Genomic DNA, 27,545 nt, shown 5'->3' with positions numbered 1-27,545 from the left:
ACACTAAAAAGTGCTATTATTATTAAATCATGGCGATCAGTATGCATGGTATGATAATACAGGTTGAACCTCTCTAGTCTGGTACCGTTAAGACTGATGCCAAACAAAAGAATTTTGTCTAGCAGCATTTCCAACACTTCTACTGCTTACTGGGCTCTTGGAAGATATTTAAGGGAAAATTATAGCTAAATAACAGCACAGAAATTTGAGAGCCAGGACTAGTGGCTGGAGACAAACCTGATGTGACCATGAGAAACTTGGTCATACCCATGATAAGTGATCATTCAGCTAATTAAAATCATGCCAGATTACGGATGTTGCCAGACAAGAGAGTGCTGGACTAGAGAGGTTCAACCTGTATTTGGCCTGGAGGAGAGAAGAATCCTAATAAGACTTTATGTGGTACTCAAATGTTGACTTTTTTTTTAACTGAATGGCGAGGTCTGAAATTACCTACTTTATCCCTTGTTCCAGTGGATTTGGCCTTCCTTTTTTTTTTTTTTTTAAGATAATTTATAGAAACACAGTTTTTTACTTGCATCAACTTACATTTAAGAACATTTTAAAGTTTGTAAAAAGGGATAACATATATGTGTAGGACATGTACATGGTTTGCGATGAATTGTTAAAAGATAAATTAGTAATATACAGAAACCTTAGAGATAGTCAGGACCAGCTCTAAGCTTTTGTTCCTGTAAACCTACATTTTTAAATTTAAACACCTACAAACAACAATGTTGCTATATCCCTCATGATTGGTAACTGGTGCATTGTCACCATTGATGAATTAATATATTATCATTATTTTATATTATTGATGTAAATAATAAATAATAAAAAATTAAATGTGTATCAGATAATCTAATATACTTTTTCCTTTTCATTCTTCAGCAATGGCAAGCCGGCAGGTTGACATTGCTACACAAGGATGGTTCATTGGTCTTATGTGTGCTGTGGCTCTTCTTATCTTGGTTTTGCTGATTGTTTGCTTCATAAGGAGAAATAAGGGTGGCAAATATCCAGGTAGGATATACCCCAATGCACAGTAAAATAAGAACATGTTTATTTTAAGTCACCCACGTTTATCAGCTTGTCATAGTGGACATAGACTGTATAACATCACATGCTAATAGCCAGTTAGGAAGCTTTCTTTTTGTCAATTGTTCTAAAACTATTTCAGAAAAATTTGTAGTAAATGCATCATTTAACCACAGATATTCCTAGATAGTTTTCGAAAGGTAAGAACAGTTCCATAAATAAACTGAGATGTCTGTAGCACACAATTACCAGCTATTTTGGGTATGTTGATTTTAGTACATCATGCTGAGCTGACTTGTGCAAAAAGAAATCAGTTATTTCAATATGTAACCATAAGAGCCAGAAGTGACTTCTCAATATGACATACATTATCATAATTCTGCATCTGAAAATACTTCCAAAGATGGTTCATGTCACCTTGAATAATAAAATATAAACTAATATGTACCAAATAATTCTGAAAATTATTATGAAAGTAAAAAATTGATAATATATACCCCTAATTACTCTATCAGGATGACATATTTGAATTATAACGACAGAAATAGGAATGAAAAAGTCACAAACTCGTTTAACGGGAGATTATTAATATAATTTCCCACAATTTATTGGCATATGTAATTAACAGCATAAATAAGGAAAACTATATATTTTTTAATTTTAGTAGTCTAACTTTTTTCTTAACCTAGATTAGGAATGCATTTTTAAAATAGGATTTTAAATCTGAAAGTTTTCCTTTTTAAGTCATGTTTAAAAAAAGTTGCAGCATGCACTTTCACTAGCACCAAATGATGCACCCTATAGTGTACTTCATAAACATGTTTCTAAACTACCAAATATAATATTTTATTTAGAAAATTTATTCTAAGGCCTCAGTTTTCCCAAGTGATCCTGGCTAGTCCACAGTACCCACATCCTCATAGTCACTTTGCAGGATCAGGGTTTTAAATATTTAGTCCTAAAATTTAACAATAAAAATCCCAATTTCAAATGTTGTAGTGAAGGAAAAGGAAGATGCACATGCAGATCCAGAAATACAGCCTATGAAAGAAGATGAAGGAGCATTTGGTGAATACAGGTAAGCGACTGACACACAGTTTTCCTTATATTTCCTTCTCAAGTTACTTATTGGAATTAGGAATAAAATATATTTTAAAGAACATGACACTTTTTTATGAAAATGGGATTACAACCACTTTGTAACAGAGCAAATCACTTTGCATTTAATTATCAGAGGGGTAGCCGTGTTAGTCTGGATCTGTAGCAGCAACGAAGGGTCCTGTGGCACCTTATAGACTAACAGAAAAGTTTAGAGCATGAGCTTTCGTGAGTTAACTCACTTCTTCAACCAGTCCAGCATCTGAAGAAGTGAGTTAACTCACGAAAGCTCATGCTCTAAACTTTTCTGTTAGGCTTTGCATTTAATGTTTCACAGAAATAATATAATAATAATAAATATATCTTTAATGAGATTGGTAGAAAAATAAAAACACCAAGAATTGGGATGTTCAGGAGTGCACTAATTTTATCATATATTTTCAAAATGGACCTTCACTGGAAAGCTCCGATCTAAATTTGAATTTTGAAGTTCAAGTCTCAGTGTTAAGCCCATGTTTAATATATTCAAAGGCTCAGATACTTGGCAGCATTTTTGCCCTGTGCTGTAACCCTTTTAGAGTTGCAGCACATAGAAAATACTTTGTCCTGGAAATGTGCTTCTCATGTAAGCACAGACAGAAATAACTTGTATCCTAGTTATTGAAAAGAGGTTCTTTAAAAATTGCTGCCGGGACTAGTCCAGAAATATTAAAAAAAAAAGAGAGAGAAGAAAAAGGACAGAGAAGAGGGAATATCACTCAGGCCAGGTGTATACCAGGAGGTAAAAATTGATTTTAGATAAGCAAATCCAGCTAGGAGAATTTTGTAGCTGGAGTCAACATATCTAAAACTGATTTTTGCTGTCGCCTACACAGTGGTAGGTTGATGGGAGAAAGTCTCCTGTCAACTTCCCTTATTCCTTGCAACTGCTGGGAGTACCAGGATTGACAGCTATGCCATGATAGTTCGAATTAGCATGTCCCAACCAGGCACAGTAAATTGAACACGGGAAGATCAACTGCCAGTGGGTTGATCTTCTCCTAAATGAAGACATACCCTTACGAAAAACACACAACTCTGGGGAATTTAATTTGTGAAATATAGCAAACTGCTTCAGATCATGCCACTGAGCATGCCATTTTTGATTGTCATTCTTGTAGAAACATATGAGCTGAATGTCCATGCAGCACAAAAAAGATGCTCTTTAAAGATGTCTTTTTATAATAGTTACATATGGTGTGTTTTTAAAGAGAACAATAAGATTACACTAAATACATTTTGATTTAGTTCAGAAAAGTATGTTATTTCTTTCACAGGTCAGTGTTACATGTATGTTCCTATAGGTAATATATTCTTTATAGTATATTCCTTTGTTAATAATATTTTGAAGGCTTTATTTTTTATGTAATTGATTCTAGTGCATGGAAAGTGTGTTATGACAAATGGAGTTCACCGGACTCTTGTAACATTTTTTGTGTAGAGGAATGTGCATCTCATCTGGCTGGAATAATTTCTATATTTTTTTCACTGTTCTGAATGCCAAAGAGCAGTTTCTGTTCACTCCTGAGGCTTGTAAAATTATTCTGATCCCCCATAATACTCACCAATTCAGCACAAAAACATTTAAAACTTGGTTTTTGTTTTTAATTTTAAATACCTGTTGGGTTAATGTAGTTGGTTTTAGAAGACTTAAATGAGGCTGAAAGCACTGGCTGAAAACAGGCACAGTGCAAACAGTACTATACAAGTTCCTCTATACAGCCCAGCCACTGTATCTGAATTCTAATTTACAGCCCCTCAGCTTTTGTAGTCCTAGAATTTTTATTAGCACAAACAGACATTCATGCTGAATTGTGCCAAATTATGTGATGGCTTTGTAAATTTGACAAATATTCAATCTGGTGCAGGGTGAAACCAATGAATTTACTTTTTATATGTGACATGTACCAGGGTTTGAATATATGTATCCATAATTAAATGGCTTTTGTGTTAACTCATAGAACTATCTACTACTTTTGTTAATTTTATAATGCATTTTAAGAGAGATATTACCAACTCATTGTGTGGAGAATATGGACAATAACATGTGCAACTTCTATACTTTTTCATAGGAAGGGAGTTGCTCATCTGATTCGCCATACGGAAAATTCTGTTCTAAAATGTATTTCTGACATATTAGCCTATGATAAGCTATCATCTTTTTCCGTATAGAGAGAAGGCATCTACAGCAACCAGCCAGACTGCAGAAGATGCTTTGGTGCCCTTCTGCAGCTCAGTGTCAGTGCAGCCAATTAGTTCCCAGTTTCACTCTGCCTCACACAGCTCTGGTCATGGTGTTTTTCTTTGAGGAAAGTTGGACAAAAGACAAGAAGAGAAAATGTAACTGTGCCAGTAAAACTCCTGAAGCAGACCCTGGCTTTAGAATCATAGAATCATAGGGCTGGACAGGACCTCAGGAGGTCATCTAGTCCAGGCCCTGCTTCAAGCAGGATTAACCCCAAGTAAGTCGTCCCAGCCAGGACCTTGTCAAGCTTGGACGTAAAAAGCTCAAGGGATGGAGAATCCACCACCTCTCAAGGCAACACATTCCAGTGCTTCACCACCCTCCAGGTGAAGTAGTTTTTCCTAATATCCAACCTACACCTCTCCCTCTGTAACTTCAAACCATTGCTCCTTGTTCTGCCATCTGCCACCACTGATAACAGTTTCTCACCATCCTCTTTAGAGCTCCCCTTCAGGAAGTTTAAGGCTGCTATTAAATCACCACTCAGTCTTCTCTTATGTAAGTAAACAAGCCCAAATCCCTCAGCCTCTCCTCATAGGTCACATGCTCCAGCCCCTTAAGTATTTTTGTTGCCCTCCACTGAACCTGCTCCAGCACATCCACATAATTTTTCCAGTGGGGTGCCCAAAATTGGACACAATATTCAAGATGTGGCCTCATCAGTGCCAAATAGAGGGGAACAACCACTTCTCTAGATCTGCTCAAAATGATCCTCCTGATGGACCCTAATACGCTGTTAGCTTTCTTGGCTACAAGGGCACACTGTTCACTCATGTCCAGCCTTTCATCCACCATAACCTTTGCATCCCTTTCCGCTGTACTGCTGCTTAGCCCGTCGGTCCCCAGCCTATAACAATGAGTGGGAATCTTCCATCCCACGTACAGGACTCTACACTTCTTGTTGAACCACATCAGATTTCTTTTGGCCCAATCCTCCAATTTATCCAGGTCACTCTGGATCCTATCTCTACCATCCAACATAGCTACCTCTCCACCTAGATTTGTGTCATCCTCAAACTTGCTGAGGGCGCAATCCAGTCCCTCATCCAAATCATTAATAAAGATGTTGAACAACACCAGCCCTAGAACTGAGCCTTGCAGCACTCCACTTGAAACCAACCACCATCCACATATTGAACCATTGACCACTACCCATTGGGCCCAACCGTCAAGCTAGCTTTCTATCCATCGTATAGTCCATGGATCCAATCCATACTTCCTTAACTTATGGGCAGGAATGTTGTGGGAGACTGTATCAAAAGCTTTGCTGAAGTCAACGTATATCACATCCACTGATTTCCCCATGTCCACAGAGCCTGTTACCTCATCATAGAAGCTAATCAGATTGGTCAGGCCGAACTTGCCCTTGTTGAATCCATGTTGACTACTTTTGATCACTTCCCCTCTTCCAAGGCTCCAAAATGGATTCCTTGAGGATCCCCTCCAAGGGGATTTTTCCAGAGATTGAGGTAAGGCTGATGGATCTATAGTTCCCTGGATTGCCCTTCTTTCCTTTTTTAAAGATGAGCACTACTTTTGCCTTTTTCCAGTCATCTGGGATCTCTCCCGATCTCCAAAAGTTTTCAGACATAATGGACAAAGTCTTGGCAATGATATTTGCCAATTCCCTCACTACCCTTGGATGCATTAAATCATGACCCATGGATTTGTGTACCTGTAGTTTTTCTAAGTAGCTCTTAACTCATTCCTTCCCCACCGAGGGCTGCCTTCCGCCTTCCCATACTGCATTATCTAGCACCATAGCGTGGGAGCTGTCTTTGTCCATGAAGACAGATCTGTCTAGCTACGACAGATCAGGAAAGGGATCTTGGAGTTATAGTGGATAGTTCTCTGAAGACATCCACGCAGTGTGCAGCGGCAGTTAGTAAGGCAAATAGGATGTTAGGAATTATTAAAAAAGGGATCGATAATAAGACAAAAGATATCATACTTCCCCTATATAAAACTATGGTACGCCCACATCTTGAGTACTGCGTGCAGATGTGGTCTCCTCACCTCAAAAAAGATATATTGGCATTAGAAAAGGTTCAGAAAAGGGTGACTAAGATGATTAGGGGCTTGGAACGGGTCCCATATGGGGAGAGGCTAGAGAGACTGGGACTTTTCAGTTTGGAAAAGAGGCGATTGAGGGGCGATATGATAGAGGTATATAAAATCATGAATGGTGTGGAGAAAGTGAATATAGAAAAATTATTTACCTTTTCCCATAAAACAAGAACTAGGGGACACCAAATGAAATTGATGGGTAGTAGGTTCAAAACTAATAAAAGGAAATTTTTCTTCACACAGCGCACAGTCAACCTGTGGAACTCCTTGCCCAAGGAGGCTGTGAAGGCCAGGACTCTATTAGGGTTTAAAAAAGAGCTTGATAAATTTTTGCAGGTTAGGTCCATAAATGGCTATGAGCCAGGGATAAAGTATGGTGCCCTAGCCTTCAGAACAAGGGCAGGAGATGGATGGCAGGTGATAAAGGACTTGATCATTGTCTTCTGTTCTCCTTCTCTGGGGCACCTGGCATTGGCCGCCGTCGGCAGATGGGATGCTGGGCTGGATGGACCTTTGGTCTGACCCAGTATGGCCATTCTTATGTTCTTAAGATGGAGGCAAAAAAAGCATCGAGTACTTCAGCTTTTCTTACGTCATCTGTCACTAGGTGCTCTTTCTCATCCAGTAATGGCCCACACTTTCTCTGATAACGTACTTATTGTTAACATGCCTGTAGAAACCCTTCTTGTTACCTTTACATCTTTTTCTCTTAGGGATGCTTGTCATAGAACCCCCATCCCTAGGACTACGCATCCCGTGCCTTAGAAACCTTGGGGTCTCCTTCTGATCCATTCCCTATGAGGTATCAGCCCCAGCTATCTCCGCCGTATCACCTGTGCAGAGAGGCTGAAAGCGGTTACTTAACTCCACTGGAATTGGAGAGACCTGAGTTGGCTTTCTCCTGGAGGTAACATGCTTCCAGCTCTCCTCCTTGTTTTGAGCAGCCTGCTGTTCCTGCAGTAGTATATGGTGCCCTCTATCCAGAAAGTCTTCGCCTTCTCTGATGGACCTGAGGGTTGATATTTGGGCCTCAAGTTCTCTATCTTTCTCTATATTGTAGCCAAATATATGGTGCTCCACCAAAATGGCTACCAGCTTGCTCTTAGTACACAGAAAATCCTTTCTATCATCTGGGAGGAAGACAAACATGGCACATGCCATGCAGGTCACAACAGCAGACTTCTCACTAGTCATGTCACTATCCATTTTTTCCCTTTTCAGAGAGATCCCTTAGATGTTTCTACTGCCGCCTTGAAGGGCACAAGAGAAACAAACCTATAAAAAAGGGAAAACAGATATGGGGCTCCCCACTAAGGCAGACTCCCAGGCAAACTCCCTGTTAACTGCTCCTGTTCGCTGCTCATAGTGTTCTCTGGAGCTGCCTTCTTAGAAAGCTGCTAGTTGGTTAGGTCCGTTTCAAAACTTTTGCCTCCAATCTAATCAGCCCTTGAAGACCCATCTTGAAGGAAGCTCTCCCAATTCACACCTTGCAAACTTGCCAAAGTGCCAAACACACTTTCCAGCTGCCCCTCTCTGCAAAACAAATGCTCAGGCACCCAGGCAGATATTCAAACGGCTCCTCTCTGCAAAACAAAACAAACTGGCTTTGCCAAAGCAGTGTCTGTGAAATCTGAGCAATCTAACTTGTCACCACAAGTTAGAACATCACCACATGAATCTTCCAGGACCAGATCTGAAGGTTCCCTCCTCCAGGAGAAGGGCTAAACAGTCTTCAAAACTCTCAAGGATTATTTCCTGCTAGGAGGATGTAAGCAGATCAGATGAGTGGAAATCCAGGGAAATCAGCAACAAATAATGGGAAAAGAGGAAGTGTTAGATTCTCAGGCAGAATGGCATTACCCCTTTCAGCAATATTTTATCTGGGCCCTTGCTAACAGTCACTGGCAGGTCAGTGTTCCTCACGCCAGGAATCTGCCGTGCCCAAGGCCACAGCTCTGATTGAGAGGACTACCACAGGTACCACTGCAAGGCAGTCAGGCCTTCTATTAATCCTACTCCTACTCCTCATTTCTCTAAGTCTGACAAAACTTCACTAATGAGAGCTATAATATTGCCTGAGAATACTGCCATCTTAAAGGAGGTCCAGGCACAGTATCGCTTCTGCTACATAGGCTGGGCCCCTCCAGTAAAGCCTTCCAGGGTAACACACAGATTTCTGGCTTCCCTAGAAGCACTTGGGCATAAGCCCAGGTCTTGGTCTCTGAAGGTATGGACAGTTTAAAAGTGCTAGCAGCTTCCAAGGAAGAGGAGTCCAAGGCTGACAGGGTGATTGAAGTGCCCCCTGCTTGCTCTGTGGAGGAACAAGAGAAGCCTGAAGCTGCGCATAAATTTAACATGGAGAATCAGTATTGCTTATTCAAGCATATTAAGAGAATACTGTAGCTACCCCCTACACCATTCTGAAGAGCCTTCCAAAGAGTTGCCTATCATCTCTGAAGAGAACAAGGTGGATAAGGCCCTTCACATCCATTCGGTTGTGCAAAAACTGGTCTGTGGAACTTGGAATAATCCTGGGGCAAATTCTACACATTGAATTTATAGAAATTCCCTTCTGAATTCCAACTCTTTTTCACAGGAAAAAGCAGGCCATTTTATCAATTCTGTCTCATGTGTTATTGGCCAAGGCATTGATTTCTAGCCTTACCAAACAGAAGAATGTTGGTGTCAACACTGAATTTCATAGTCTTTCAAAGATCTCTGGTTCCTGTCACTTCAAAAGTACCTGAGAGTTATCAAACATGTTCACCTTTCAGGAGAAGTCAAATTCCTATCGTAGACAATATTCATCACTACAGGGAAGTGGGAATTTTATCCACATCTCTAAATCTGCTGATTCAGTGGTGGGGAAAGGTAATAAATGTACATATGTCACTCAAGACAACAGACAACTTCAAAGCTTCTTCCATCAGTACAACTGTTTGATTCTTTCTGTGCGCTGGAGCCAGAGGTTTCTGTACCATATATTTCCACCAATCCCAATTCTGTAAAAGGTGCTCAAGAAGACTGTACAGTACGTGGCCTATGAAGTGGTAAGAGTGCCATTGTGGTCACTCAAGGGATGGTCTGAAGATATATCTCTTTGGATGCGTCTACACTAGGAACTAACTTTGAAGTTAACTTCAAAGTTAGGCGCTACTTCAAAGTAGCCTGCAGACAGTCTACACGTTTTCCCTTACTTCAAAGTTAACTAGTGTCTAACTTTGAACTTAACTTCGAAGTAAGGGAGCCCAACTTTGAAGTCCGATGTGCCCTACTTCAAAATTTAACTTTGAAGTAGGGTGTGTGTAGACGCTCAACGTCAAAGTCTGTTACTTCAAAGTTGTACTTCGATGTAAGCAATTTTGAAGTTATTTTTGTAGTGTAGACATGCCCTTTGTGTTCCTCTGCCTCTTTTTCACATCTTGACCCACAAGTGAAACCACACCTGATCTGTGATACTTGCTCAGAAATGGTTGACTCTGACCCTGTGTCTACATGAGCCCCTTCCTCTCAGAAGGGGCATGTTAATGAGTGGGTTCAAAACATGGTAATGAGGCGCTGCAATGAATATGCAGCGCCTGATTAGCATAATGGCAGCTGCGGCAATTTGAAAGTGCGACTTTTCCAATTGCACGCTGCCCATGGAGACGGGACCTTCCAAAAGGATCTCCCCAGTTTTCAAAAGCCCTTCTTCCTAACACCAGATATGAAGAAGGGCTTTTGAAAACTGGGGTGGGGTCGTTTCAGAAGGTCCTGTCTCCATGGGTGGTGTGCGATTCGAAAAGCCACACTTTCGAATCCCCATGGCTGCCATTAAGCTAATCAGGCGCTGCATATTCATTGTAGCGCCTCATTAGCATATTTCGAACCCACTTATTAACATGCCCCTTCCGAAAGGAAGGGGCTTGTGTAGACCCAGTCTGAGTGTTTTGCATTATTAGATAAGGCAGTGCAGGATGATCAGCATCACTGATATCCTAAGACTTAAAATGTCATGGTCATCTGTTGTAGTTTCAGGGTTTTCAGCTAAGAACATGTCTTTTGTACCCTAGATTTCTTTATAAATGGAGCAGCTTTTGACCATGTAGCTTTAAGGGTATAGAATTCCAAGCTGGGAATTATTTCTGTATGGTCTAATTTGGTTTTGATGGTGGCCTCGCTTTGTCTGTACACATGTACACAGCACTCACCTTCTTTGTCACTTTTCTTTTGAATCTCTGCTTTTGACTTTTCTGTTAGAAATTGGTTTTCCCCTAGGAGTCTTAGTAAAAGGCAGGAGGGTCAGTTATTTATGTAGCGTTTCTTGTAAACTCCCCTAATATTTCACTTTCGTAAAGAGGAAGTCATTCTGAGAATGGTTCCTTGACACAGGAAACGTTTCATATGATGTTGACTTAAAACAAAGCTGTAATTTCCAATCTGTTCCCTTGCTTCTGCTGCAGCTGAAGAAAAACTCTTATTATTGAGATGTTAAGAAACATGTCTTGACAGAACTGTTGTATTTAGTGAGGTTAAGGAAAGGCAGTAAAATCTCTAAAATCTCCTTAGGGTTCTGGATTGCTTTATAGATTTCTAGTGAACAGAGAAAGGGTTCCTTATTCCTTTCATCTTCAGACCAACTTGACTTGAGGTCGTGAGCAGAAGCAGATGAAGGGCAGAGAAAATGGAATTTATTCCCTTCAGACTTCATTTTCTGCATCCTCATATCCATGAGTCCAGAATGTTTCACCTCTCTATGCTGTTTAGCATCACTCTGCTAAAAGGGAAAGAAGTTGCATGTTCCCAAATGGATATCACTAAACATATTGGCTGTGTCTATACTAGCCCCAAACTTCGAAATGGCCATGCAAACGGCCATTTTGAAGTTTACTAATAAGTGCTGAAATGCATATTCAGCGCTTCATTAGCATACGGGCGGCCGTGGCGCTTTGAAATTGATGCGGCTCGCCGCCGCGTGGCTCGTCCCGACGAGGCTCCTTTTCGAAAGGACCTCGCCTACTTCGAAGTCCCCTTATTCCAATCATGCATTTCAGCACTTCATTAGTAAACTTCGAAATGGCCATTTGTGTGGCCATTTCGAAGTTTGGGGCTAGTGTAGACATAGCCATTTTGAGGTATTTTGCACGTCTACAACCATAGAAGACTATTCGGGGAATTGATTGGCTACTGAACTATACACAGAGCACAGAAACCTCTGCTGCATTCTGACTGGTTGCTGCATGTATCCATCTCTATGGAGGAAGGACTAATATGTAGACAGAGAAAGATTTGCTGGTAATACATTCCTTTTAAAATTTGTTATGTAGTTGTGAATCTGTTGTATGTACTCCACCTTTCTAATGTGTCTTCTTCAAATATTATTAAATTCACTACATTTAAGCTCTTCAGTGTCACCTTCCCACATTTTCATTCATCTCAACCATTGTCTGCAAGTTTGCTCCTTGTTTCATGGAACCAGAAGGAAGAATAAATTAGTGTTGTTGTATGAGTGTTGCCTTTTATTCAATATGTTTAATTCATATCTTCAAAACATTCCTTTTAATTTTAAAGAGCAAAGTGTCCTAATAAAAGGTAATAGGAGAAAATGTCTATCTATCCATTAGTATCAGTCTTCATTAAATAGCTAGGAACTTAACATTTGCTTCTAGCATAACAAATAGCAAGCATGTCATTGGATTTTCTAGGATAGCAACTTCATCTCAGTGCAAAATCCATTCAAGTTCACACATATTATTTTGTTCCTCATAGTTACTGTCTCTATGTTAATTAAACGTGCTGTGTGTGCAAAACATTTCAAAATACCCAAATTAAATTTTTCACTCTATTTTTTCAATAAATTTGGAAATTTTTCACATTAAAAATACAGTAGGTAAGTATAAGTCAGTGAATAAAATCATGAGTAAAGATAGACAGAAAGGGTTTTACGATCTGCCATGACTGTATTTTGGAATAGTTTTATGAAGCTCCATAAACAAGAAACACAAGCCTCACAGATAATACATCAGAATTACTAGCTTTAGCAAGATGTTTTTGCAGTGAGTTATAAACATTCTAAAGCTGATATTCCACAGCTCTTTGGGCTTCAGAATTCATAATGAGACAATTCAACTATTTTGTGCAATATGCTTCTTGGCAACACGTTGAAAACTCATTCATTTGCCCCAGAGCACAGGGTCTCTTCTCTGTTTTGCACCCCCAGGGATATAGAAGCACAGTACAAAACATCAGCATTCTCATGCCTGCTTCATAAACCTCTTCATCTCTCCATTTCCCTTCTTTCCTTCCTTTTTTTCACTCTCTCAATATCACTTTTCCTGCCTTCCTCCAAAAATTTTGTAGTCGCTCATCTAAGTACACAAGTCTTGATCATAATGGAAAAAAAATCACATATTCTTACTTTCTCTCCTTCCAAATGAGGAGTAGAAGGCTCCCTGGGTACTCAGCTGCTTTTGCCATTTCCAGAATTTTGGCAGAACTTTTTACTGTACTTCTGTGGTGCAAAAAGGGAGGGAATCCCCATGCCCAGATTTGATTTTTGCATATGCTGTAACTGTGCATTCATGCCAGCATCCACCTTCATGCAGGTACACTCCTGTGTAAATCTGCAGTTTTGTTTGTTTGTTTGTTTTAATTATACAGAAAATAGAATCTGCATCCTTACTAGCATATAGAAAAATCACAGACACAATGCAACCAACTGTGTAAGTATTTTTTCATTATTCAGATTATACATAAATTTTGTGTCTCTCCTCCCCACAAATAAAATAAGTTAAATATAAGTTACATAAGAAGCCTTAAAGTCAAAAGATCTTGTTTTGTTTTGCAAGGATTATAATAATTGTATGAAGTCAGTGCTATTACAAATGTTTTTGATACAATTATAAAGTATTTCTTATTTAATTGTACACCCCAGAATAGTGAACTGAGCTACCTGAGTTCATGGGATATTCTGCACAGAGAATTTTTTCAGTTACGTCCAAATATTTTGTGCTCATAGAATTTTAAATGGAATTTTTGCAATGGAATAGGGAACAACAAATAGTGCCTCCTTGAGCTTTCTTTGCTGTGCATTGTACAAGGCTTGGTAAAATTCAGCTCAATAAATGTCATCATTGTTACTCACTGCTCGTTGTCATCCCTTCTAGAGTAAATTTAAACTTTAAAAAGATTTAAACTTTGGCAAAGTATTAAGCTAACTAAAACATAGCTCACAAAATATTTGGATCTGTAGGTAAGACAGCGTCTTAGTAGGTGACAAGTTTGTTGTTTTAGTGTAGGAATTTAATTGATCATAGGCTGTACAGTACAGAACTTTAAAATGATTTACATTCTGTACTCTTGAGAAGGACATTATTGTTTTTTGTTATTTTTAAATTGGACAGAATTTCTGAAACAACTAAGGACTCTTGTGCAGTGCTTATCAGCATTAGCAAAACAAAATACCATAGACCACCCGACTTATGCATACATCGTGTTGCTGGAAAACCACACAAAAGTTGAATTTTGCACAATTTGAGTAACAGGAAGGTGGGAGTTGCATTTCTTAGACCTAATATCTATGAAACCAAGTGCACTGAAATAAAACTTTTTAAAACAATACTTTATTACATTACAAAAACATATTATGAACTTATTTATTCAACTGTATTATAAGAAATGCACAACAAACATACAAAATGAACATACTGTACTGTATAGAAAAATCTTCAGTCCATTCCATGCTCTGGGTAAGCCATCTTTCCCCTGAAAGTGGAGGGATGAGGGTTGGTATATTGAGTTGAGGTGAGATAGTGTCATCCTTCTTGCTGAAAAATTTGTCCAAGGAAGACTGCACTGAGTTGCACTGCTTCTGTCAGTAAAGCTCTACGTAGCAAGCATTAGTCTCCTTCATCAGTCAGGCAACCTTAGCACTTCTTTCATGACTGGGGACATTTTGGTCAAAGAGGGCTATGTAACCATCTAGAAGTTTGAACACATCAGCCATGCCTTGCGTCATGAGAATTCGGGGGAAGAGTTCTTCATTTTCTTCCATGGGCTCTTCCTCTTCACAGTGCTCCTTATCCAGCTCAAGATCCTCATAGATTCCCATCTAGAGAAACACTCCTAATAGCTCTGCTATATTTCCATCATCAGCCTGCTCAAAGCCAACATTTTTATCCAGCTTTACAATCTCATGATTTGCATCGCTCATAAATTCGTCAGCAACAGAGCCTTGTAAATGATTCACAACTTCAGGCCAGATATTTTTCCAGACTCCATTAAGGCACTTCTGCGTAACATCATTCCAGGCTTCTGCCATGATGCCTGTGGCCATCTGTATGTTAAATTTCTTCCAAAATTCTTTGACATTTGTCCTGTCGTTCGGCTCTGTCTCACTGATAAGTATTTGGAATGTCCACCATAGGTACTAGCTCTTAAGGGCTATGTCTACACTAGCACACTATGTCGAAGAAGCCTATTTCGAAGTAAGGACATCGAAATAGGCTACTTCGACACGTATCATCTACATGTCCTCCAGGGATGGTGCCATCGATGTTCAATGTCGAAGTAGCGATGGAGAATGTCGAAAGGAGCAGCCCTGGAAGAAAATGCAGAGCGTCCACACACACAAGTGTTCCCCATTGAAATAAGGGGCCAGCAAAGCACCAAGCGTCTCCCTTTAAGGGCCCCTCCCAGACATGCTCGGCCTGCACAGTACGAGATCCACAGAGCCAACAACCAGTTGCAGACCCTGTGCACGCAGCATGAGCCCCCAGCTGCAGCAGCAGCAGCCAGAAGCCCTGGGCTAAGGGCTGCTGCACGCAGTGACCGTAGAGCCCCACAGGAGCTGGACAGAGCATCTCTCAACCCCTCAGCTGATGGCTGCCATGGAGGACCCTGCTATTTCAAAGTAGCAGGACACGAATCGTCTACACACGCCCTACTTCGATGTTGAACGTCGAAGTAGGGTGCTATTCCCATCTTTGGATGGGAATAGTGATTTCGACATCTCGCCGCCTAACGTCGATTTCAATGTCGACATAGCTCACGGCACGTGTAGACACAATGCATGCTATTTCAACGTTGTGCCGGCTACTTCGAAATAGCCAGCTAGTGTAGATGCACCCAAGAGCTCGTAAAATGCCATAATCCATGGGCTAGATCAGTGATGTTTTCTTGGGTGGCAGGAACAGCACCTTATTGTTCTCACTGAGATCACTAAGGCTTGGGAGGCATCCTGGTGCATTATCAAGAAGAGCTAGAATTTTGAAAGGCAGATTTTGCCTGTCACAGTAAGCCCTCAATTCCAAATACAGCGGACTGGAAAAGTATTCTTCAAACAATGACCCAATGATGCATCCGTTCTAGTTAGCTCTCCAGTGCATCAGCAAATGCCCCTTCGAATAGCCCTTAAGTGCCTTAGGGTTTTCATTACTAAGCCATCAGCGGTTTCAGCTTGCAGTCATCAAGCTACATTTGCTCCAAGCAAGAGTATGCAGCAATCCTTTGCAACCTTGAGCCCTGGGACAGTTTTCTCTTCAATTGATTCAACTGTTCAACTTGGCATCCACTTCCAGAAGAGTCCAGTTTCATCCAGGTTAAAAACTTGCCTCGGATCATAGCTTCCCTCCTCAATGGAAGCTTTTAGAATTGAAGGAAATTTATCTGCAACACTTTTATCAGCAGCAGCTGCTTCACCTGGCACTTTGAGATTATGAAGTCTATGACATGCTTTAAATCTGTCAAACCATCCGGCACTTGCATTAAATTGTCTGGCTTCAGGATGATCACGTTTTAGCAATTCATAAATGCTTCGTGCTTTCCTTGATTCACTTGCGGTGAAAGCAACACATTTTCCAGACTTTGGTGCTCAATACACATTGTCAGCATATGTTCCATATTCTCCATGACAGCTGACCTAGTTAATGCACCATGGGCGGTAGATAAACATGTAGCACTCTTTCAAGACTCCTTAATTTTCTTTCTTGATTCACTCACCACAGTAACATGCTTAATTTCCTTTGTCTTTTCACCTCTTTCATGGCACTTCACAACTTCAAGATTTTCTTCCAAAGTTATATTTTTCTTTTCTTTCTAGAATTTCTATCTGTATTAGATATACTCACATTTAACATTCACTGAAGCTTTAGGGAACTCTAAAATGAGAGTGCTAATAGGTGCTGCTGCCACAATGGTGGCACAGAAACTAAGTGACCCTCCAGAATACTACTTGTGAACCCCAGGAATGCTTAATTCCACTTACAAGGAGTTTGTGCATATATGCGAATGATGCACAGATTGGGGCGTACTGTTTAATTTGAGTGTTAATATTGATCCATGATAACACAAGATCTGTGTAAGTCGAATATGCGTAAGTCGGGGGTCTACTGTAGTTACAGATATGGTAACAATTTGGTTACGTTTTAAAGGTTTGTTATATTACATGATTTGTTCTGTCCTGAAAATCTCGCAGTTGACATGATCATATAAATGTTGACCAAGATTTTTAAAAATGAATGCTGAAAATTAAATTAGGACACATGCTCAGCACTTTCTGAACATCAATCTCCTTTAATATGTTTCAAGCTGATGCCCAAAATGACTCTGAAACCATTAATCATTTGTAAAGATTTGGGAGCCTGTTTACACATTGAAGAATCTGAAAGACATGGCCTGATTTCTGAAAAAAGCTGAGTAATTAGATTCAATAAGAATTACTGGTTGCTCAGCACCTTTGACTATAAAACCACTTTTTCTGGTATGAAATTGAGAGCCTATTTTCAGGAATCACTTTTTGTAAATCTTGGCAGCAGTTCTTACTTACCCAAATCTTTATTCTGGCTGAACTTCCAATAAAAAGCATATTGTACCTCACTGTTCTCACTGTATTAAATGCACATGTACATAGTCAGAAATTATATTTTGTTGTGATGACTCAATGGCTATTAAAGACAGATTATAATAACCAAGTTTGCATGCTTCATTGAGAACCTCACAAAAGCATGCAATATTTTCTGAGTAGCTTGATTATGTATTAATATAAATGACTTTTGCCTCTTCTGCTGATAGTATACTGTATATTTTAATTTGTATCTTTGAATTTTGTAACTGTAACCCTGTTTCTTGAATTGCAACATGCATACCTAAAATGTAAATTATATTACGAGTTTTATTGCACTTCATCCAAGATTATCTGCACATTTGGAAACAGATTCATGAAGCTTCATGCATAATCTCTTTGTTCTTAAACAGCATTTTCATACTAGATGTGTAACAAAATTGTACAAGCTCTCACTTTGCCTTGTAAAGTGTCAAACTAAAATGAACAGAGCTGCCTAATATTTATGAAAATTCACTGTATGTGACTAACAACTTGTCATGTCTGAATATGGTACAAAGAACTTCTTTCTTTTCTGTTTTCACACCACACATTTTATGTTGCAAGTGGTGATTGTGGAGTGAATGCTTTAGAATTAAACAGGAAGATCATGTGTGCAGTATTCTTACTAACTGAAGTTAAGCAAGCTTCACAACATTATTTTTAAAAAATAGGTTCCTTAAAAATGGCAAATGTATATCTTTCCTAGGCTGCAGCTGTAATGCAAATATTTCTAAACAAATTCACAAAGGTGAGCTATATGTTAAGAGATAATGAAACAAGGAGGGTGATGAAGTGTTATCCCATGTGGGTAACCAGCAGATTTTAAAAATATATATGTTTGTTTCAGCAGATATTGCAGTATTACCAGGAGAGATGAGGCTGACTAAAACCTCCAGTCACATAAGGCTTAATTAGACTGTAATCTCCCTGACTGTAGATTTGTTGCTTGCGTTCAGATACTTGACTGAAATTGAAAAGATTAATATAGCATTACTGAATCATGATGCAACTCTACACAGAAGTGATGTGCTGCATCTTAAGTTGATTCTTAGTATACCTTTTTATGGCTGGTTAAAACAAGTGAAAATGATTAAATCACTCTATTGTTAGCGAGCTAAAACGATATTCAAATGTAAACTGTAAATATTCCATTCCCTCCTATTTTAACAAATATAATGTCCTGCCAAAATAAAAGCTCTCTGAAAACTCTAACAAGAAACAACTCAAGACGTATGTAATCTAAGGCACTTGCACGCATGACATACCACTGTGAACTTGTCACACCCACTGCCAACATTTTTTGTGAGAAGCCCCACTGTTTAAATTGTAGAGTGGAATTCTTCTAATTGTTAATCTCTTGTCAGCTCGTGACACTAAAGAAGCCAGAGAAGATGGATATTACTTGTATCCTCATGTCATGTATGCCTAGGTAGCCTCAAATGAAACATGACTATTTTATTCTAACATTAAATCCTTAAATGCGTAGTTGATGAAATAGGATACCTCCTCTCTGTCTATAGATATAAAAATATATACGCTGATATATTTATTTGTAAGTATGGGTCTGTGTGTAAAAACCAAATTGTCTTAAAATGCAGCCCTCTGGGATGTTCTAAACCCTAAAACCTGGAAGTGATAATGTAAAAGGTAGCTTGTGTGACAGGAAGTTGGCATAATAATTTGTAATGGCAATAAAGTTCAGTACAGCAGATTAATCAACAGAATTTATATATGTGTGCTCTTGTGCTGCTATATGACACATTCTTGGTTATTATATGATGCTATCCCTTCAAGTAAGAATGGAAAACCGATGCTGTGAAAAATTAAAGTATTTGGTAATGGGAAGTATGCAGCTAAATCAGAATGCACATTTTTTAATATATACCCCAAGTTTGCAGGCCATTTTGTGTTACTATGGCACAATGTAAGTTTTGCTTTTCCTTATATCAATTTATCAATTTATTTTCCACCACAGAATGTGTGAATCTGTTAATAAACAAAAACATATTTGTCAACTCCTTGTGTAGCTTATATGCACATGGGCTTGAGTGTTTTATTGTACGTATGTACAAGTTAGATATTTCCATCTGAATGTGCGGCTTACCGCTGTGGTTATTAAGTGGGAAGCCACAGCTTGAAGTACTGCTGAAGTCTTCAACTTCAAGGTCATTCACAGCTTGTTTAATATAAAAGAAAAGCCAATCTAAACACATCCCAGCAAAGTTGGTTGCACTAGATTTGGACCCTATCAGATGCAGATTGTACTTGGATCAGGAATATAAGAGGGAGCTAATCTTCTAGGAAACGAAAACCAACTTTTTCTGTGTGAACACACCCACAGGATGGTACTAGTAAAGATAAAATAAGTAAGGTAAAGCATTTCTCATAACTGCAAAAAAAGGCTAAAATAGTTCTCAGATCTTTAGCATGCTTTAAACTGCCCTGTGTTATCAGTATTCAGCTACATAGCTTCTCTGTCTGAACATAATTTTTTAGTAATTATAAGTTCAACTTCTTATTACATAAATACTGATCATTATCAGGATATGGACTCTACTTTTCTTCTTAGGCTATTTTCATTTATTTCTTCCGCATCCTTTTAATGGAATATATAGGTCTCTTGAAAGGTAAGGTGGAAAATTGCAAGCCTAGCCTGCATAATATAACAAATTATTTGAAATGCAACCTTTCTTTTTCTTTTTTACTAGTCAAAAGATTCAGTATATTTCATTTAACCAAGTTCATTCTTCATTCATAGTCAAGGAACCAGAGAATTAAGGAGTTTAACAGACTAACTTCATGACACAACATAAGCTTTTCTTTGAAGAACAAAGAACATGCTTTTATAATGTTAACAAGTCCCAATTTAATGCTTGCAATTATTTTGCTTTGAAATCAAGAGTAGAATATCTTACCATTAAAAAAAACCATGCACGGTGGAAAAAATGTTCTTGCTCTACTGAAGACATGGCTGTGTCTACACTAGCACGTTTTTTCAGAAAAACTGGGCATTTTTATAGAAAACCCACGGAGCACGTACACACAAAATTCACTCTATCAATCTGAAATTGAAAGAATGCGGCCCTTTTGCCAGCGGGCCTCTTCATCTCCCAGATGAGGACGAGCGCCTTTTTTGATAGATTCTTCCCAAAAAAAAATGTGTGTGTAGATGCTCCGCAAGCCCTTCTTTCAAAAGAGCAATTCTCATGACCCCGGATTTTTCGATCCCTGGCCCATTCTGAAAGAGCAGGGGCCGTGTGGACACTCTCTATCAAAAGAGCAGATCAATCTTTCAATCTGCTTTTTTGTGTGTCAACATGATCTTTCAAAAGAGGTTTTTTCAAAAGAGCTCTTCCAGAAAAACTTGTTTTGAAGGATCACTGTAGTGTAGATGCAGCCTATATGTTTAAACCATTTCTACACCATATATTCATCGTACCAGTTTGTTTCTATAATGTAATTGGGATTACCAGAGGATTACAGGACTGGCAACATGCTTTTTAAAATTCTGCATGTGTGTTTTGTTTTGGTTTTGCTTTTGTAAATTATGACATTTCTATTAATTCTTCTAATTCCCTGTATTTTTCCAGTGATGCAGAGGATCATAAACCTCTAAAGAAAGGAAGCCGGACACCTTCAGACAGGACTGTGAAAAAGGAGGACAGTGATGATAGTTTAGTTGATTATGGCGATGGTGTAAACGGTCAGTTCAATGAAGATGGCTCCTTTATTGGACAATACAGTGGTAAAAAAGAGAAAGAACCTGCAGAAGGAAATGAAAGTTCTGAGGCTCCTTCTCCTGTAAATGCCATGAATTCCTTCGTTTAATCAAAAAACTCAATTCCCTTCCTACAGCATTTTCCATTGTGTTTAAGGCAGTTGTGCATCCTCCTTCTCATACTCAGAATATGCAGGTGACAAAGCTCCTAGCAACAAAATGTTTATACTATGAGAATATATAGGTCAACACAGTTCTACACATGACAACACAAGTAAGTGATATGTTAGTATGAATCAACGTGCAAAGCTCAAAACTTTTTCCTCAGAATTTGAGTACTTGTTTTAAAAAAAGGAACTGACAAAAAATAATATAACATCTTCTGATAATGTTATCTCCTGTTGAAAATAGAGTATAATGCATGAAAAATGCTGCACATTTCACAGCTAAACCTGTGTATGCTATTAAAATCTGGTTTGATACTTTGTTATGCGGTTCTCAGCTGAATCCCTGGATATGAATTCTGTTTTCATTGTCAGAGTGTTATAGTAGTATTATATAGAACTTCAATGTCTTTGTGGACATTGTTGTGAAATTGGTGACTTAATGTCTAGCTATCATATGTCTTTTTGCAAGACAATTAGGAACAGTATGTATGGTATATAATTGCTAAATGATTTAATTATGACACTTGCATTTGCTGATGCTTACTGAGACCCTGTTATCTGCTCTTTGCTCCTATAATTTTTTAACCTTCCTAATCTATCAAGTATTACAGCACGACAGTGTTCTCTTTTTACTTCACATGTGTTGGATTGATTTTAAGACATAACAATGTGCATCGCAATGCGTTTGGAATTTGTACAGTCACTGAAGTGAAATTTTGAAATGAGAGAAAATATTCCAGAAAACACAGGGCAAAATACATTCAGTGCCTTTATATAATATGCATTCCACAATGCACTGTACTGCTAAGTCAGTTCGTGCAGTAGACTGTGATTAGTGAACTACTACTATCATTGCCAAACAAAATAACTTGGTAAAAAAAGCAGAGATGTTATGAAACTGTTGTGCTGAAAAATGCGAGGTTTAACATTTTTAAATCACACAAAGCACAGTATGTTTTTTTTCCTTGAAGATAAAATAATGGCTTTTAGACAATTAGAGCACAACATGATTTCATGGCCTTACACAGTTTATACAAAAATGGCTGCATTCAGATATTTTACTAATCCTGCAAAACCTAAAACTCTTTCGTAAAGTATGTTAAAAAATGCCACGCCAGCAAAAGCACATTCTTCTCTGAGTCATTGCTTGACCCTTTTGGCAGCTTCCGAAATTATCTACAGCATGAAAGCAAAGTGTAGATTACTGCTCAGAACCACAAAATTCAAGGAATCTGACAAATGCCAACGAGGTTTAGTGGTAAAGAATTACCATTACCAGTTACAAAAATATTCTCTCATATACTATATCAATCAAACAGTTTACCTCCAAATATGAAATTTTATAACAACCTATGGTTGAAGGAATGCTCAGTTTCATTTGCCAATAAATTGGTTTTTCATAACTTGCATCAAGTTTAATTTTAAGTATGCTTTTTATATGTAGATATGTGTTGAATTTGTAAATACACTTAAAGTGTAGATGCTATATGCTTCTAGGTGTTACAAACAAAACAAAAAAGCCTATGTTGTACTGTGTAAGAAGTACTGTAGCTAAAGGAGTGCATGGTATTTTAAAGCATCTACTTAAACTTATATTTTTGCTGTGAAAATAAAATAGTGAACCATTCTACTTACTTACTGCAGATTTCTATATATTATCTTAAGAGCTTGTGTCTGTGGATTAAATTAGACCATAGTACACTTTGCAGCTTTTATGGACGTATTGTAGGTAAAGCAAAATTTGAAGTAATCACAAATGGAAGTGAACCATACAAGGTTCTTTTGCATCATTAAGCTTTTCATAACCCATTTTCCTTATGGAAACAAAAACAAAAAAGCACAAAGAGAGTTTCTTAGTAAGATTTCCCAATGATATTGGTAACAACAAAGTGAAATTTTACTTTTTTAATTGTAGATGCTGAAATTATCTGTGCATGTAAGGGTACACATGCAGGCTCACTTCTGTAATAGTGCAACAGATTTTGTATTAAAAATAAATGTGGTTTTAAAATTTCATTGTTTGTTCTGTTCACAGAATATTTAAAATCTGATATGTTTTACCACATATTTAAGAACTTCAAAGTGAAAAGATCACAAATGAACGACACTCAGGTTATTTTCAGAATGTTGCAGTTTATCAGTATTGTAATATCAGTTAAAATATTAAATAAGAGTCTGATCCTTTCCCATTGAAATCAAGTCCTATTCAAGTTCCTCTACTGTTTTTTCCAGGCATAAGAGGCTGCTGACAAAGGTGGGGGAGAGTTGCCAGCAGAACCACATTCACACAGAGTATAGGGCCATGGATTGTAGTGGGTGAGAGGATATAGAGAAAGCTAAGAGAGAGGACTGAGAAGAAACTTGACGGATTAATTGGTCTCCCCTAAGATTGTAGAATGAACAAGGCCCAGACTGCTGTGGAGTTGCTTGGCTCCCAGGGGAGACAAGAGAGGGGAAACTGGGCTAGCTAGATGTCACAAAAGTCTGCTGGACAAGAGAGCAAAAGAAGAAAGAGGCCAAAATGTTGCTACATGTAGCGCCAAGTGGATATGAAGGAAGAAGAGGAAACCTTTACACAGGTTGAGTATCTGGCCCTCTCTGTCCCATGTTTGTGGAAGCAGAGGGGACAATATGAGCCCTACTCTAGAAAATGTTTTAATTAGTTAGATGTTGGGGGAAGAAAAGAAAATGAGATCTCCACTATGATTTAATCTCTGTACCTTTGGCTATATCTATACGAAAGGCTTTCCCTAGCAAAACTGGGCTTTTGTCTTGAAAAACCGCAGAGCCTCTATATGCAAAATGTGCTTTGTCAACAGTTTGTTGACAAAACCCAGCACATCCGCGCGCAATGTTATACCTCTTCCTGTGCAAGTACAACAGCTCTCTTGACAGTGTTCTGTCAGCAAAACAGCTGTGTAGGTGCTCCAGGGCCCTTTTGTCAACAAACTGAGCTTCCAGTTCACTGAGCAGCCCTGTTTGCAGAGCTTCTGGTCAGCAGTTCTGTCGAGAGAGGGCTGCTCTCTGTCAACAAAGCAGATTGCTCTTTCAATCTACTTTTATGTGTAGACTCAATCTGTCAATAGAAGTTTTTCTGGGAAATCCCTTCCAACAGTGACATCTGTCAACAGAGGCTTCTCATGTGCACATAGCTTTTCAGTCAGAAATATGCAAACTTTGGTATACAACAAAGGGACTGTAAAGATAGCATGATAGCACTACAATATATTTTCCATTAATTCAATTAAAAACATAGTGAGAGTAAGAAAAATATAATATAAAAACTGAAAGTAAATAAAGGACTGAATTGTGCCCTTAATAGCAAGTGTCTGGGTTCCCCTTGAAATCAATAGGAGGCACACGTACTTGTCCAAGTATAAGCTTTTATCAATGTTTTTCTACAGTTCATTTGTATACCTACACTGACAGATTATATACAAAATCAGACCGAGCTTCAACCTTGTGCAATCAAAACTCAAATTCAAATCAGTGAGAGTGTTGGTTTCAGAAGGGCTGTGTCTACATGGGCACAAATCTTTGAAATAGCCATATTTCGAGGACTACTAATGAGCCGCTGAATTGAATATTCAGTGCTTCATTAACATTAGGACGCTTCCGGCCGCGGTGCTTCGAAAGCACTGCTTTCAAAAACACAAGGCTCGGTGCAGCTACACGGGGCTCCTTTTCAAAAGGACCCCGCACCTTTTGAAATCCCCTTATTCCAGTCAGTGATCGGGATAAGGGGATTTCGAAAGGTGCAGGTCCTTTAGAAAAGGAGCCCGTGTAGCCGTGCCGAGCCACGAGCTTTCAAAAGCGGTGCTTTCGAAGCGCCGCGGCCGGAAGCATCCTAATGCTAATGAGGTGCTGAATATTCAATTCAGTGGCTCATTAGTAATCTTCAAAATACGGCTATTTCGAAGATTTGTGCCCGTGTAGACACAGCCAAGGAATGCACAATTGGACCTTCAATTTAATATAAATGCCACTTCAGAAAAACAGTGCCTCATTTGCCTATATTGTGGGTACAGATACTTTCCTGGTGCATATTAACATTCTTAAGTACACAATTGAATTTTTGTATCTGAGAGAGAGAAAAAAATTGAGAAAATAAAACTGTTGTATCGCTGATATACTATTTTTCAGAACCGGTTCTCTATAGACAAAAACATCAGCAATCTTTTTTTTTTCTAACTTGGCTCTTGTTCTTTCCAGATTATCAGTTACAGGACCAGCTTGTTTTATTTCTCAGATAGCAGTTGTGACCAGTGTGAACTGAAACCTTCTGTAGGATCCACATGGGGAAAAAAAAGAAGCCTCAAGCACACCCGAAGGCTCACCCAGCTCTGAGGATCATTTGGAAGTAAAGATTGTACCTCTCTAGTCCAGCACCCTAGGGTCCTGACTGCTGCTAAATCAGAGAATTTGCCACTATCAGGCGTTAATACTGCCCAGCAGCATTACCAGCACTTCCTCTGCTTACTGGGCCCTGAGAAGACATTAAGTGGTAAATTACAGCTAAGTAACAGCACAGAATACTGAGAGCCAGGACTGGTGGATGTAAACAAACTCTATGGGACTGTGGAAAATTTGGCCGCGCCTGTGGTAAGTGGGTGTCCAGTTAACAAAAATCATAGATGTTGCTGGATCAGAGCATGCCAGACCAGAGAGGTTCAACCTGTACTTCAAAATCACTAATGGTTTAGAGACCAATTCGAGAACCACTGGGTTAAATTTCCTTGTGTGAGAGCTGTTCTTAGAGATCAATGGCTGAGCCTTTTTCTTGGTCATCTGGTGACATGGTGTGATGATTTGGGGAATCTGTCTGCAATTTATGAATGCTCATTGGTATTGTGGAGCTCTTATGAAAGCTGCTGTATCACAGATTGCTTCTGTCTCTTCATCATTGCTGAGAGGGCTGTAAGCATCGAGGGGTAGCTGTGTTAGTCTGGATCTGTAACAGCCACGAAGGGTCCTGTGGCACCTTATAGACTAACAGAAAAGTTTTGAGCATGAGCTTTCGTGAGCACAGACTCACTTCATCAGATGCATCTGATGAAGTGAGTCTGTGCTCACGAAAGCTCATGCTCAAAACTTCTCTGTTAGTCTATAAGGTGCCATAGGACCCTTCGTGGATGTAAGCATGTGTCTCCCAGGTTATACGCAACAGAGAGGAGTTAACCTTTATGGCTGTGCTGTGATGCGTCAAGAGATAGGTGAAGGAGTTGGGCTGGGATTAAGGGCAACCACTTCCTTCATCTTGTCTGGATGCCTGAGATCAAGGAGAGCAGAAAACTCACTAGCAGCAAGACAAAGGAACCAGCTGGTGGCAGCAGGCTGTATAATCTCAGGGAACTCACTCTGCCACACAGAAAGCTTTGTGCAAGCATAAGGAAAAGACACTGGCAGTCTTTGATACCCACAGAGGCTCAGATTAGCTGCAGGGCCAAGTAAGGTCTGAGAGGAAGCCAGATGACCTAGAGGGAAAAAGAGAGATTCCATGACTGAGATGGGAAGCTTTGTGTTGAAGGAAAAGAATTCCAGATGGCTTCAGAGGACCTCAGCCCAAAGAATGCTCAGGAGTGGTGAGAACACTGACAAAGGGAACACCTGTAGGGATTATTATTTTGAAAGGTCTATTTCTTCTTCGAGTGGTCCCCATGGGTGCTCCACATTAGGTGTTGGGCTCGTCCTGGCGCCACAGATCAGAGATTTTCAAGCCATATCTCATCAGGTCATGCATGTGCTGATGCACACCGGTCCTTCTCACGCTTTCAGTCACGTGCGCAATCCAGTCCACGCCAGTTGTTCTCAACCGCCAACGGCAACAGACAGAATTCGCTTTGGCTCCAGCGCCTCAGACAGATAAATATGTTACTAGTACCATTATCAGTTTTTCTCACTAAGTTCGTTCTCTTATAAACTGTTTTAAAGTTCTTCTGTATATAGTTTAAAAAAAAAAGAGAGAGAGAGAGAGAAAAAAGGGGAGAGAAGAGAGAGCAGACAGCAGCCACTCCCCACCCCCATCTCCACAGACGGTTGAGTCTTATCTGTTACTGGCTGTTAGTAGCTGTTAAGTACCCTGTTAAAGTTACAAGTCGTTAAGTATCTGAGAAGGAGATGTCTCCACTGGGGTTTAAGAAATGCAACTCATGTTGCGAAGCTGTGCCTGCCTCTGATGGCCGTAGTGAGTGTATTCACTGTTTGGGAGAGGCCCATGTCCTGCTAAAATGTCTTCGCTGCTCCAAACTGACGGCCAGAGCGAGGAAGGACAGGGAGATGAAACTAAAAATGATTTTATTTGACAAGGCTCTT

At 39.2% G+C, this 27,545-nt stretch overlaps 1 protein-coding gene across 3 annotated transcripts in view; it reads left to right on the top strand.

The window, feature by feature from the left end:
• Positions 1–23,255, top strand: part of NRCAM (neuronal cell adhesion molecule) — a 312,466-nt gene extending 289,211 nt beyond the window's left edge. For all 3 annotated transcript variants that reach the window (XM_075014586.1, XM_075014593.1, XM_075014600.1), the window contains 3 exons: positions 892–1,023; positions 2,038–2,116; positions 20,939–23,255. In XM_075014586.1, coding sequence (XP_074870687.1) covers positions 892–1,023; positions 2,038–2,116; positions 20,939–21,176 — 449 coding nt within the window. In that variant the 3' untranslated portion in view covers positions 21,177–23,255. The remainder of the gene's footprint in view (positions 1–891; positions 1,024–2,037; positions 2,117–20,938) is intronic.
• Positions 23,256–27,545: the final 4,290 nt, after the last annotated feature.

The sequence above is a fragment of the Carettochelys insculpta genome, chromosome 1 (assembly GCF_033958435.1).
Source record: "Carettochelys insculpta isolate YL-2023 chromosome 1, ASM3395843v1, whole genome shotgun sequence".
Lineage (NCBI taxonomy): Eukaryota > Metazoa > Chordata > Testudines > Carettochelyidae > Carettochelys > Carettochelys insculpta.
This window is presented reverse-complemented; position numbering and strand designations above follow the sequence as displayed.